This window comes from Mesoplodon bidens (assembly GCF_964165515.1).
Source record: "Mesoplodon bidens genome assembly, chromosome: 2".
In the NCBI taxonomy this organism is placed as follows: domain Eukaryota; kingdom Metazoa; phylum Chordata; class Mammalia; order Artiodactyla; family Ziphiidae; genus Mesoplodon; species Mesoplodon bidens.
This window is the reverse complement of record NC_138177.1, coordinates 142,416,904-142,431,273: the sequence shown is the minus strand read 5'-3', so window position 1 is coordinate 142,431,273 and position 14,370 is coordinate 142,416,904. Positions and strand designations below refer to the sequence as shown.

Here is a 14,370-nt window from a genome sequence, read left to right as displayed (position 1 = left end):
GTTTCAGAGAGGTTAAGAAAGGTCACAGAGCTAGTGACAGAACTTTGGTTTTCGTTTTAGACATTCATGTAATAAAATCCGCCCCCCTCCCCCCAGTGTACAGTCCTATTTGTTCTACACGTTCAGTGACTCTTCTAACTACTACGACCAACAGGATACAGAACAACTCCAACACTCCGAAATTCTTCCTGAGGCTACCCTTTTGTGACTCCGGTTTCTGGCCAAGCCCTGCCCTCAGCCTCAGGCCTTGCTCTCGGCCACACTCCCTCTCAGCATAAATAACCTAAACCTGAGGGGCTGGTTCCAGGCTATAGAGCTTTTTTGCAAGGGCTGAGGCGGCCTGGGTCTCGAGCCCACCAGTGAACTCCAGCCTTGTCCCCAAAGGATTCCCTAACCCGCGACGCCCCACCAGGAGACCATACGGCCAAGTCGCAGGCGCCTCAGTGCACGCGCGCGGGCGCGCGCGCTCCGACGCCTGCCCGCCCCGCCCCCTGACCGCCTACCGCCCCGCCCCCGGTTCTAATTGCTCCGGCGCAGCAGAGGTTTCAGTAGGTCTGCGCGCTCGTTAGGCCAGTCGTTCTTACGTTAGCTGCGGCTCCCGTGCCCAGAAGAGTCCGAGCCATGCATGTGGACATCTCACAGTCTCCGCGCCGGAACCGGGTGTTTGTGGTGGGCGTTGGGATGACCAAGGTAAACAGAGCCGTGGGTCCCCGGAGGCGGGCTCCCTGCTCTGCTCTGTCTGGGTGAGGCCTGGGGAGATTCGAGGTGACCGGGAACCGGGGGTGGGGGTGGGGGAGAATCAGATTTGGAGCTGTGCGTCGGTCTGTCCTTCCTACCCGGAGGGCGCCCGGGGCATCCCACCGCCCAGCTTGGCTTCTTGGCCCTGGGGGCATCAGAGTGGCGACTCGGGTGGGTTGTGATGTAGGGCGTGTCTGCGGGCTCGTAATATCGCAGGGTTGTTCCAGCGGCCATATCTTCCTCCTTTTTTCCTTTTCTCCCTGGGGCGCAGTTTGTGAAGGACGCCCCAAGATGACCCAAAGTCCGCACCTCCTTTGAATCTGGGTGGAATCCTAAGATGTGTGGACCTCTGACGGAGGCAAGGTCCGCCTCACACCCGAAAGGAAAGCAGGTCGTGAATGTCGCCAGCTCTGCACTTCCAGGAATACTCCTTGTAGGATCCCTTCTCAGGGACAGTTCCAGTGTAGATGAGGAGGAGAATCATTAGTGATGCTCAGCGTCTCGGCACAGGTGGCAGGTTTTCTGGATCCTCCGACCTTTGTTGTTCCTCAAGTGGTACTCGTCTTGGTTCTCAGGAGGCCAGAGACTCCTACAGTCTCACTTCTTGACATCCTCACCACCTCTGTGCTCTAGTGACGCCAAACTGCTTTTAGTTTCACCCCAAACTTTTTTATGCCTCTGTTGCTTTGCTTTCTGTTTTTCCCACTACTTTTGTCTTCACTGGTTAACTTATTTGCATTTTTATTTTTTTAATTGATTTATTTATTTTTCGCTGCGTTGCGTGCAGCAGCACGCGGGCTTTTCTCTAGTTGCGGCGAGCAGGGGCTACTCTTCGTTGTTGTGCGCGGGCTTCTGAACACTGCGGTGGCTTCTCGTTGCGGAGCATGGACTCTAGCTGTTTGGGCTTCAGTAGTTGTGGCACGTGGGCTCAGTAGTTGTGGCTCGCGGGCTCTAGACCACAGGCTCAGTAGTTACGGTGCACAGGCTTAATTGCTCCGTGGCATGTGGGATCTTCCCGGACCGGAGCACGAACCCGCGTCCCCTGCATCGGCAGGCAGACTCTCAACCACTGTGCCACCAGGGAAACCCAGTAAAACCTTTTAAAGTACGGTATAAATACAGTCAGATCCTCCACTGCTGGCTGTTAAATGTCTGGTTAAATTGGCTATATAGAAAAGCACTGAGCTTTGGGAAGTAGGAGATGTATTTATTTTTCCTCAAGTTGAGAGGTGGAGGTGTGGGAGGTGTTAGTTACAATCTTCAGGGAAGAGATTGGGACTATGGAGAGCAGCTTTATTGATGTGCTTACTAGGCCAATGTACTTCTCTCTGGGTTTGATCTTTTGGAACTTGGGGGAGGGTTTAATGAAGAGGGAGAAATTTAGCAGATAATACTTTAAGCTCTGTTGGTAGATCTCAACTGGTTGTGGTTCTTAATTTGAATAGCTGAATTCCTAGACAACTTGAAGTTCTCTTAGTGAGGTTTTATTATCAGTGTAGGAAATTAATTCCTATGGTAAACTGGAATTCGCATGATGCATGTCAAGAGGTTTTAACACAACTAAATCACAACTACTACCTGGCTGACAGCAGGCCGAGTCCCTTTGCGTATGCTGCCTACCTCCTGATATGCCCTCTTTTCATCGATTTAAATTCTGGCTATCTTCAAGAACTGGTCTGTCTTAGTCTGTTAGGGCTGTATAACAGCAATCAATACCTTAGACTGGGTGGCTTGAACAGGAAATATTTATTTCTCACAGTTCTGGAGGCTGGGAAGTTCAAGATCAAGGCACAGGCAGATTTGATGCATGGTGAGGTCCTGCCCTCTGGTTCATAGACAGCTTTCTATGGCAGAAGGGGCAAGGGAACTCTCTGGGCTTTTTTATAAGAGCACTAGTCCCATTCCTGAGGGCTCCATCTGCATGACTTCCCAAAGGCCCCACTTCCAAAAATGAAGAATTAGATTTGTGAGTTAGATATCAATATATGAATTTTGAGAGGACACAGACATTCAGTCTATAGCAAGAGTCCAAGTCCTGTATTTTCTTAAAACTTCCTCAGACTGCTCTAAGTTATGTTGGCCACTTTTTTTGGGGGAAAGTCTGGTGCCGTTATAGTCAGGACCATATAATTAAGCATTTGATTTTTCTATACTTTTATATATAATTCCACAGCCCACAGAAAGAAATATATCTTACATCACAACTCCGTACACACATGCACTCACAAAACTGAAATAAGCTTGCTAAAGCAACACTTATTATTATGTGTGATGAACTCTTGATATTTCCTATTTTGTTTCATTTTTTTAAATGCTGATCACAACCCACAATGCTTAAAATTAATTTTGTCACCTTCTACAAAGCTACGGTTTAAAAAATATTACATTATCGTGTTTAATCCTCACCACATAAGGGATTATTATTATCCACATTTTATTGTCCATCTTTGTGGCTCAGAGGGGCTAAGTAACTTATCTATCTTGATACTGCTCCTAAATTTTGAAACTGCATTACTTAAAATCTCATGTTTCTTCCATGCTATCTCTAACACACGTTAATGTTATAGGGTAGTTAATTCATCATTTAAGCATATATTCAATAAACATAGTATGTGCTATATGCTAGGAGTACAAAGATGAAAAAAACAAGGTTCCTGTTCTTAAGGAATGTATATTATGGAGGAGGAAAGGATAAACAGGTAATTTAAATATGATGTATTAGGACATTTGGATAAGCATGGCAGGTTGAAAATATGAATTTATCTCTATTGGTGCTTTCCAAATACCACTAAAATGACAGTAAGGGTGAAGTGACTAGGAGAGGAAACAATAGCAGAAAGATGTCAGAAAAACATTGGATGATTAAAAGCTGATGGAAAAGTGGTCATTGACTCAGAACAGAGAAACCCACAACCCAAGTTCCTGAAGAGGGGTTATATTGGCTGAGTCTTCCTGCAGAACTCCAGAAGGCTCAGAACCTGCATGTACTAGATGCCAAGTAAGGTGGGGATGAGAGGAGGGAAAGAAAACACTTCTATGGAATAATGGGATTCCAAGATCCTTTTTACCACTGGGTGACTATCCCTTCCTTGTCAGGATATTGGAGGCTTGTTCTCTGGAGAAACTGAACAGATGAGTCTCTAGAATCATCTGACCATTAGGCTTAGTGGAAGGCAGGAGTGAGACCCAAGTTGAAAAAAAGGGAATCAAGTGAAATTCTGTATACTAAATGATGGTACTTCCCAGCCCTGTTCCCAGAACACTGGGAGTCAGACACATACCAGCTTCCTGGCAGAGGTTTGGAAAATTATGTGAAATGGCTCCAGAGAAAAGCCAGATTACCACTCCACTCAAAGTGCAGGATTTTCTTGCTTCCTTGGAGGGATATTGCTTCCATTCCAAGGCATACCAGACCACCACGGTGTTTCTGAGAACCCTCCTGCATTCTTCCGTGCATAAAATATGGGGTTTTGTTATTCTTTTTTTCCGTGCCTGCGACTGGTCTGGCACCAGGACTTTGATTCACGATGCGTGGTGGTGAATCCTGACTTTACAGCGTTTCTCCTCTTTGCGTCACCCAGCCTTCCGCTGCCATCACAGCCACCGCACCAGCGTCTCCTGGAGACCTGGGTCTCCAGATCTCACTGCATGCGCTGGAGTGCTGGCGTTAACCTTTTGGCGCCTCAATCTTGGCTATTTGGGGCTTTCGCACTGTGGGACCCCCGCCCCATCTTGGCCTGGCTCCAGCCCAGCCCAGCCTCTCGGGGGTGTCTGCCTGCCTCCACAAGCAGAGCTCTGGCATCAGCCTAAGGCAAGGAGAGCAGACGCCTGGTTGCTTTTGATCTCATGTTTTACTCTCGGACCTCTGTTCTTCCGAGGATCACGTCAATGCCCCAGGTGTCACGCACCCCAGCAGGCCTCTCGGCACAGACACTGGCCCACCCCACGCAGGGATCCGTTTCACCAGGAAAACCCCACTTGTCTGCGATATTTGGGACCTTCAGGATGACTGGATTGCGGGCCTTTGATCTTCCTAAGCAATATTATGGAGAAAAACCATATTTATTGTCATGTAGGATGTGGTTCTGTGGGTCTTTTTTTTTTTGTAAGGGAACAAAAACTGGTTAAATGAAGTCTGCTGAAGTTGTGACTTGAACCACACTTGACCCTCCAGAAGGTAGGAGACAGACCACTTCACAGTCCTGCCTCCCCACAGGGGCGGGAGCCCACGCCTTCTTCCTCCCAGGCAGGAAGTGGAAGCCACCTTGGCTGGAGCAGCCCGCCACACCAAGCAGACCCCAAGAGCTGGTCATTGTCCTTCTGGGCAGGTCTGTGCCCAGCACAGCAGCTTCTCCATGCTACATGTCACCCAGTTCTTCCATTTGCTGCCCCACCAGAAACACTGAAGACCGAAGCCTGGAGCTTCTCCTTCACGGGTCAGCTGTTCTCAAGAAGGACCGTGTTGGCTGGGCCGTTAAACTGCTTCCCTACTGCTGTCCATTAAACCTGTCACTGGAGGGGCTCCGGGACAGCCCCACCCTGCATCCTACCCGTGTGGACTGATGCTTTTGAAGAAAGGAGATGCCAGCCATCATCAGAGCACTCAACCACCAGCAACTCAGCTGAGACCCCAGCAGGGGTGTGGGACGGCCACTCCCACCCTGATGGCTGCTGTTCCTTCTTCCTCAGTCACTTGCTTGGGCTAAGGGGGACTGCAGGATGGAGTGTGAAGCCCAAGTCTGTTTCCCGACCTTATTTATTTAGGAGTGCCTCTTCCCTGTCCTCCCCAAGACGGCCCCCAAACCCAGTGTGCACCAAGTGGGGCTTGAAGGATGAAGCTGTTAGGCCCCAGGCAACTCTTCTGCAAAGTGACCTGTCCTGCCACAACAGCGTCTCCAAGACACTCCTGTTACAGGCGCTGCAAGGGGCCGACTTCCAAAATGTACATCCTGGTTTACAATTAGCCTTGAGGGACACATCTTCCTGGGAATTTCTATACAGATGTTAGAATGGCTGATATGGTAACTTAAGTTTGCCTGTTTATGTAGTGAGAATTAGTTATTCACCAAACCCGTCTGTGCCTTCCCTTTAGTGCGTTGCTTCCTTTTTAATAATGTCAAGAGCTGCCACTGTGTGGTACTCAAGTGAAGCCAGTATTTAAGGTATTAAACTTCAGCCTGAACTCCGTCACCCCCTAGAATCAGCCCAGACAGCTGTATCCAGGGACATGGGGCCACTCCCTCAGTTCCTGGGAGGCGCCGTGGACTTAAATGTGTGCTAAGTGGTTATCTGACCTCACTGTCTAGTCCTGTGTCGTGAATCTCTTTGCAAAAAGTAACGTATTTGTGCTTTAAGTAAAATTTGGTTTTGCAGAAAAAAAAAGTGCAAGATTTTAATGGACTTGAATAAACAAGAGTATAAAAAGTTCATTGATATTGTTTTAAATTCAACATTGCAACTAACCTGTAAGAAACTCCCACTTGTCAAGTTTTAGTGTAGTATAAAAGAATATCCACAATTATCTAAAAAGGCTATTAAAACGCTCCTCCCTTTTCCAATCACATATCTGTGTGAGGTCAGATTTACTTCATAGACGTCAACCAAAACAGCATAACGCCAAATGCTGAATGAAGAATCAGCTGTGAGAATTCAGCTGCCTCCAGACAATAAAGAGAATTGCAGGGGACTTCCTTGGTGGTGCAGTGGTTAAGAATCCGCCTGCCAATGCAGGGGACATGGATTCAATACTAGGTCCGGGAAGATCCCACATGCCATGGAGCAGCTAAGCCTGCAGGCCACAACTACTGAGCCTGCGCTCTAGAGTCTGCGAGCTGCAACTACTGAAGACTGCGTGCTCTAGGGCCCGCGTGCCACAACTACTGAGTCTGCGTGCTGCAGCTACTGAAGACCATGCACCTAGAGCCTGTGCTCCACAGCAAGAGAAACCACCGCGATGAGAAGCCGGCGACCGCAACGAAGAGTAGCCCCCGCTCACTCGCTGCAACTAGAGAAAGCCTGTGTGCAGCAACAAAGACCCAATACAGCCAAAAAAAAAAAAGAATTGCAGAAATGCAGAACGATGCCACTCATCACTTTTTTGAGGGGGAGATATAGTTATTTTTCATAAAAATTATTTATGTTAACATGTAATGGGTTTTTTTTTTGAGTGAATTGAAAGTTATTTTTAAATGTCCTCTTTTAAGTGCCAAGAGGGTAAATACTGGTAAATATAATCCTCATAATCAAAAGCTCTTTGGTATCTTCAGTGATCTTTAAGAGTGTAAAGTGGTCTTGAGACCGAGAAGTTTTGAGAATTGCTAGATCTAGTCATTGAGCACCAACAACTGTTAGAAACACAAAGAGCAAAAATAATCAGATGTTATATGCTTCCTTATGAAAGAATACACCACCACCTATACTTTTGTCAGGGAGATAGAATGTCAGTCTGCAAGCTTCTGGATCCAGCGGCCAATGTGTGGGAAATAAAGAGAACAGAGGAACATGTTGAACTGCATGAGTATTCAATCTACAAAATCCAGACTGTGGGAAGCTCCAGGCCAAATGCTCTGAGTTCTTTAACAGATACATTGAGAGGAAAAGAAAGTAGTGGAGGAGAACCTGTAGATTAAAAGAGAATTTAAAAGGCCTATAAACACTTTAAAAAAGGGCTGAACAATAGTGTCTACAGATAGACACTTGGGTGATAAAGCTATGAAATACTAAAAGGAAGTGATTATTGTAAGAATCAGGATAATAATTACTTTGGGGGTGGAGCGGGGTTGAGATTGGAACAGAGTGCTTAGAGGAGTTTGTGGAGGGGCAGGCAGGGTTCAATTTTTTAGTCTGGGTGGTTGGTGTCAAAGATAAAGGTAGACACTAGGTAAAGTGTTAGGACAGATTTTAATTAGTAATATGCTATTGCAAAAGGGAAAAAGTCCAGTGTGAACTGAACTAACTTTATACAGATGTGACTGGGTATTTTAAAGGGATAATAAGGGAATAGGGAGGGTGGTGAGTAGGGACACAATACAGTAGTGCCTTGGTATCCCTGGGGGATTGGTTCCAGGATCTCTCTTGGATACCAGGATCCATGGATGCTCAGTCCCCTTAGTTGGCCCACTGTATCTGTGAATGCAGAACCCACAGATGCAGAGGGCCAGCTGTAGGGTCAGGGAAGTGAAAACTTACATAAAGTGGGGAGAGGGGAGGCTAGTTCACATGAAACCCATCTGGATTTGCTAACTTAGGCTCCTATCCTCCCACAGAGACTGGGAGACCAGCCTTATATTCAGGTGTTGGCTGGAAGAAGCAGTAAATTCTTTTGACAGCCTTGAGTTTTCTCAGGCAGGTGCTTTAAGTGGGGCTAGGGTCCTCCTAGGGACCTGGCCTTGAGCAAGTTAGAACTCATAAAAACTATGTTAGTGTTTTAAGTTTTTAGGCCAAGGTTGAGACCTAGTAGAGAAGAGGACTCAGAGGAGCTTGGCTAGAATTTGGTGAAGGAGAGAATCTTTGTTAATGGTTACAAGAGTGTTTGCCTTAAAATAATTCATTAGGAGATATATATATGTGTGTGTGTGTGTGGTTTTCTGTATCTCTGTTATTTACAATAAAAAGGTCAAAACTTTAAAAATGAGGCAGTTAACTCCAGGAAAAACAAAGCAAAACAAAATTGTACAATAAAGCACGTGTAATCATAGTATACAACCTAGCCCAATACTAAGAAACATTAACTTTATAAGGTAAGCACTACATACTGATTTAATAAAAAAAACTGTGATTCAACTGTATAAGGAGGATGGGGGAACTGTAAATGTATATGTGAGGTGGCCTGAGAGACCTAATTCTCATTGGCCCTTATTAGAGACTATGATATAATTTCTTAAATTGATAAAGAAATAATAGTATAAGAATATTTAGAAACATGGCATTTTGTAAAAGAAGAAATATCTAAAAGAATTGAAAATGGATGTTTTGGGAGCAAGTAAGACTAATGGGTGGAGAGTAGTGGAACAAGATTGCTGTTTTTTTTATAGGCCTTGAGGTAGGTTTTTATTTTTATTTTATATTTATTTTTTGCATTTCTTTGATTAAAAAAAATAAAAACTAAAAAGCAAATATAAACAGAACATTACCAGCGCCTCAGAAATTACTCTGTGCCTTCTTCCAGTCACTGACTCCTTGCCTGCCAAGGGTTACCATTATCCTGACTTCTGACCTTTAATATCATAGATTAGTTTTGGCTTTTTCATTCAACATTATGTTTCTGGGATTCATCCTTAGTTTTATGTGTAGTTATGGATTGTTCATTCTCATTGATGTAACATAGTCCATTGTGTGAACATTCCATAATATATTCAATTTATTGTTAATGGACATTTGGTAGTTTCCACCTAAACATGCTTTTCATTTTGAAGGAGTAATGTTATATGTGTTTATTTGCCTGACTTATCTTTTAAAAACTGCCTTGATTTCAGTAAGAAATGAGAAAGTGCAGTCATTTCACTACCTGGATAATAATGTGGTTATTAATAGGTATTACTTGGTGGAGCCTAGTAGCACAGTACTCTCTCCTTACAGTAAGTGCTCTCTATACTACATGCTCTGATTGTAATTAGTGAACTGAAGAGTAACTACAGGGAAAATAGGTAATTTGGGGCTGCTGAATTAGGGAATTATGAAGGCTTCCCTAATTCAGAAGTTATGAAGAATTGGGGTGGGTAAGAGATAGGAACAAATGTTAAACGTTTTGTTTTGGTTCAGTTCAACAGATGTATTTTGGCACTGTGCAATAAAGTGTGGCATTTAAGTCTAGTATCTGTACAGTGTTTCAAACTGGGTTTTGTGATCCATTGCAGGGGTAGTGACGTCTGTTTAGAAGGTTGCCTCTAGCATTAAAAAAATTGAAATAGAGTTGAAAATCAATATATATATCAATAATCAATATATATATATAAAATCAATATCAATATAACAAGGATAAGTATTTCATGAAAATTTTGCTTCACTATGTGTCTACTGGGTCATGTTGTATGTTATCGTGGTTTGCAGTTAAAAATTTTTGAAAGCCATTTCACGTTAGCACAACCTCTGACTAGCAGACCACTCCATCTTATCTAATTGATCACTGTATTTGGTAGATTTTACTTCACTTATGTTTCTCAAGTCTCTCTGCTTCTTTCCATTCTTTCTGCTGCTATCTTAGTTAACTCTCACTTGGGCTATTTCAGAATTATGCCATTTGGTCTCACTGCCTCCAGCCTTTCTCTGTTATTCATTTCTCAACATTGCATTTAGAATGATCTAACGTGCATGTCTTCTTGGCCCAGTCTCTCTCTCTCTCTCTCTTTTTAAAGTAGGGCTTTATTTTTCAAAGCAGTTTTAGGTTCACAGCAAAATTGAGCAGAAAGTGCAGAGGGTTCCTACATGCTCACTGCCCCCGACCCTGCCGGAAAGCCTTGCCCACTATCAATAATCAGCATCAGAGTGGCACATATGTTACAGTCAGTGAACCTGCATTGACACATCATTATCACTCGAAGTCCATAGTTTACATTAGGGTTCACTCTTGGTGTTGTATGTTCTATGGGTTTAGACACATATGTGGTGACACGTATACATTACGTCATCATACAGAATAGTTTCACTGCCCTGAAATCCTCTTGCTCTGCCTCTTCATCCCTCCCTTCCCTCAGTCCCTGACAACAACTAATTTTTTTTTTACTGTCTCCATAGTTTTGCCTTTTCCAGAATGTCATGTAGTTGGAATCATACAATATGTAGCCATTTCAGATTGGCTTCTTCACTTAGTAATATACATTTAAAATTCCTCCATGTCTTCCTGTGGTTTGGTAGCTCATATCTTTTTAGTGCTGAATAATATTCCATTGTCTGGTTTTACTACAGTTTATTTAACCTTTCACCTGCTAAAGACATCTTGGTTGCTTCCAAATTTGGCAATTATAAATAAAGCTATTATAGGGCTTCCCTGGTGGTGCAGTAGTTAAGAATCTGCCTGCCAATGCAGGGGACACGGGTTCGAGCCCTGGTCTGGGAAGATTCCACATGCCGTGGAGTAACTAAGCCCGTGCGCCACAACTACTGAGCCTGTGCTCTAGAGCCTGCAAGCCACAACTACTGAGCCTGCATGCCACAACTACTGAAGCCCACGCACCTAGAGGCTGTGCTGCACAACAAGAGAAGCCACCGCAGTGAGAAGCCCATGCACCGCAAGGAAGGGTAGCCCCTGCTTGCCGCAACTAGAGAAAGCCCACATGCAGCAATGAAGACCCAATGCAACCAAAAATAAATAAATAAATTTAAAAAATAATAAATAAATAAAGCTACTATAAATATCCGTGTGCAGGTTTTTGTGTGAACATAAGTTTTATACTCATTTGGTAAATACCAAGGAGCACAACTGCTGGATCATATGTTAAGAGGATGTTTAGTTTTGTAAGAAACTGCCAAACTGTCTTCCACAGTGGCAATACCATTTTGCATTCCACCAGCAATGAATGAGAGTTCCTGCTGCTCCACATCCTGTCAGTGTTTGGTGTTGTAGTGTATCTCATTGTTTATTTCAGTCTTTTTTTTTTTTTTTTTTTTTTAAATCCACTGTCTTCAGGATAAAGCCCAGGTGTCATAGGAGGGCATATAAGGTCACTTGTGAATTGGCTCTAGAACCAGGTTGAAGTTTCAGCTCCACTAATTATTAGCTGTGTATCCTTGGGCAAGTGACTTAATCTCTGCCCTTGTTTTCTTATCTTAAAATGGTGATAAGAATAGTACCTACCTCTGAGGGTTGTGAGGATTAAACAAGTTAATACATGTGAAGTGCTTAGTACAGTGAGTAACAACAGTAAGTGCCCAATATTAGTAATTATCATTGTTTGGTCCTCAGTAATTTTTCTGTCCTTATCACTTACCATTTCAAATTATGTTTCAGCCTCTGCAATATAAAATTGTTTGCATGTAAAATTGTTTGCATGTAAAATTGTTATATTCTGTCATTTCCAGGCCTTTGCTCTAGAATTTCCTTTTCTTTCACTTGGCTAATTCCTACTCATCCTTAAAGACTTAATTTAAACGTCAGTTCCTCTGGGAAGCCTTTCTAGTCCTCCAAAGCTGGGTAATTGTCTCTCCCAAATCATTCTGTACTTATGACACTGTGGTGTAATTGCCTGTTTTCCATTAGACGGTAAGCTCCCGGAGGGTACGAACTATATATTATTTATTAGAGTCCAGAAACACGATAGGTGCTCAATATGTTTTTGTTTAAATGAATAGACGAATGAATTTCTGCAGTCCTCTGTTGTGAAAAAATCTAACTATATTTGTTTCTATTTATTATCTCCTTCTGTATTTCTAGTTCACAAAGCCTGGAGTTGAGAATTCAAGAGACTACCCTGACTTGGCAAAGGAAGCAGGTAATATAGAACATTCACATCTTTGAACGTTGTAGTTTATTGTGTGGTCTGTCTTGATTGTGGAGCAGCCTTGCAACCTTAACAGGAAGCTGGGTCAAAGGAGATGTTGTAAGTTCAAGGCCAAGCAGTCTAAGCTTAGGTATCAGCTGTTTAAGAGAGTGCTGGGGAATACAGGCTTCTCACTCATGGAGACCTTGGGAGCTCGGTGGTCCCATGAAGTTGTTCAGGTACAGTCCTCCTCCTAGGAAGCATTCCCCTTCCTCCTATTCTTGCCAACTTGCTGCCAGCAACCCAAAAAGGGTTACTGTGGTTTTTTATTAGACACTACTTGTCTCTACAAGTACCTAGTGCTATCAGTGTTCATGAATTAGGTTTCATTTCAACTACATCATTCAACTCAGTATTTAGATATTACTATACAGGGAATCAGAAATCTCTGTCCCCCAAAAGGAAGGTTCATGAGATTTGATTAACTGATGTTGATTTTCCGGGTAGACACTATTCATTTAATGTTTTTTCTTAATTTTAATTTTTTTATTTTTCTAAATTGGTTTTTTTTAATTTTTGAATTTTATTTTATTTATTTTTTTATATAGCAGGTTCTTATTAGTCATCAATTTTATACACATCAGTGTATACATGTCAATCCCAATCGCCCAATTCATCACACCTCCCCCCCAACCCCCCCCATGGCTTTCCTGCTTGGTGTCCCTAAGTTTGTTCTCTACATCTGTGTCTCAATTTCTGCCCTGCAAACCGGTTCATCTGTACCATTTTTCTAGGTTCCACATATATGCCTTAATATATGATATTTGTTTTTCTTTTTCTGACTTACTTCACTCTGTATGACAGTCTCTAGATCCATCCACGTGTCAACAAATGACCCAATTTCGTTCCTTTTTATGGCTGACTAATATTCCATTGTATATATGTACCACATCTTCTTTATCCATTCGTATGTTGATGGGCATTTAGGTTGCTTCTATGACCTGGCTATTATAAATAGTGCTGCAATGAACATTGGGGTGCATGTGTCTTTTTGAATTGTGGTTTTCTCTGGGTATGTGCCCAGTAGTGGGATTGCTGGATCATATGGTAATTCTATTTTTAGTTTTTTTAGGAACCTCTATACTGTTCTCCATAGTGGCTGTATTAGTTTACATTCCCTTGGTGTATTCTATTTTAATTTTTTTTTCTGTGGCTATCTGGGATCATATTCTATATGTAGTTTTGTATCCTGATTTTTAAAACTTATTATTGTAAAGATTTCTCCACTTAAAACTGGAAAAAAATAATTTTTGCATATTTTATTATATATTTATGCCGTAATTTTTGTTGGATATTTGCTTCACAACTTTTTGATATTTTAGAAGAATTATAGTAAACATCTTGCTGAACACAAATATTTGTTCTCACCTCTAGTTATTGTTGAGGACAAAGCCTAGAAGTAGACTCACTGGAACAATGAACATAAACAGTTTTAAGACTCTTGTCAGATTATTTTTCAGACTGTTTATATTATTAGTTTCAGTAGCAGCATATGAGAATGCTCTTTTAAACATAATCTCATCAACATTATTATAAGTAAAACATTAATTTTTTTGCTCATACATTAAGCAGGAAAAGATAACTAGTCTGACTAAGCCAATCCCATAATCAATCATATATCTTCTTAAGTTAAAAAAAACTTCAAAGTAATACATTCATATGGTTAAAACACACACACACAGATGGCTTATACTTCCCAGGCCCCCTCCCCAGCGGGCAACTTCTTTTAACGGTTTTGGCTTTAGTTCTTCTGGTGGTTATCTCCATATCTTTAAATATTTGTTCCACCACACTTATTCCAGTTTTTGACTTATCAGTTTTAGACATCTGTTTGCTTCTCACTATGGTAGATGAGGATTTAGGTTACATCTTATCTCTAGCTTCCACTCTCCTCTTCCTAGTTTATTTTCATAACTTTTCTCAGTTCCTCCATTGGTCATTTCTGTACCTTTCCTTAAAGCTTCATTTCTTGTTCCAATAGACAGGGTCATCTCTTGATCCTGGCTTTGTAGGATGACCATATGAGTGCTCCCACACTCCTGCTCAACAATAAAATTCTATCCTATTTTGTCCTCTAGATGTACAATAGAGCCACAGAGATGAATAACACACCTTGACATTAAGGAGCTTTAAGACTATTGGGATTTAATATATTGAT

At 42.5% G+C, this 14,370-nt stretch overlaps 1 protein-coding gene across 2 annotated transcripts in view; it reads left to right on the top strand.

Annotated features, from left to right (window-relative positions):
* Window positions 1-532: 532 nt before the first annotated feature.
* SCP2 (sterol carrier protein 2) overlaps window positions 533-14,370 on the top strand; it is a 163,420-nt gene continuing 149,582 nt past the window's right edge. For both annotated transcript variants that reach the window (XM_081223104.1, XM_081223105.1), the window contains exons 1-2: window positions 533-690; window positions 12,107-12,164. In XM_081223104.1, coding sequence (XP_081079230.1) covers window positions 622-690; window positions 12,107-12,164 — 127 coding nt within the window. In that variant the 5' untranslated portion in view covers window positions 533-621. The remainder of the gene's footprint in view (window positions 691-12,106; window positions 12,165-14,370) is intronic.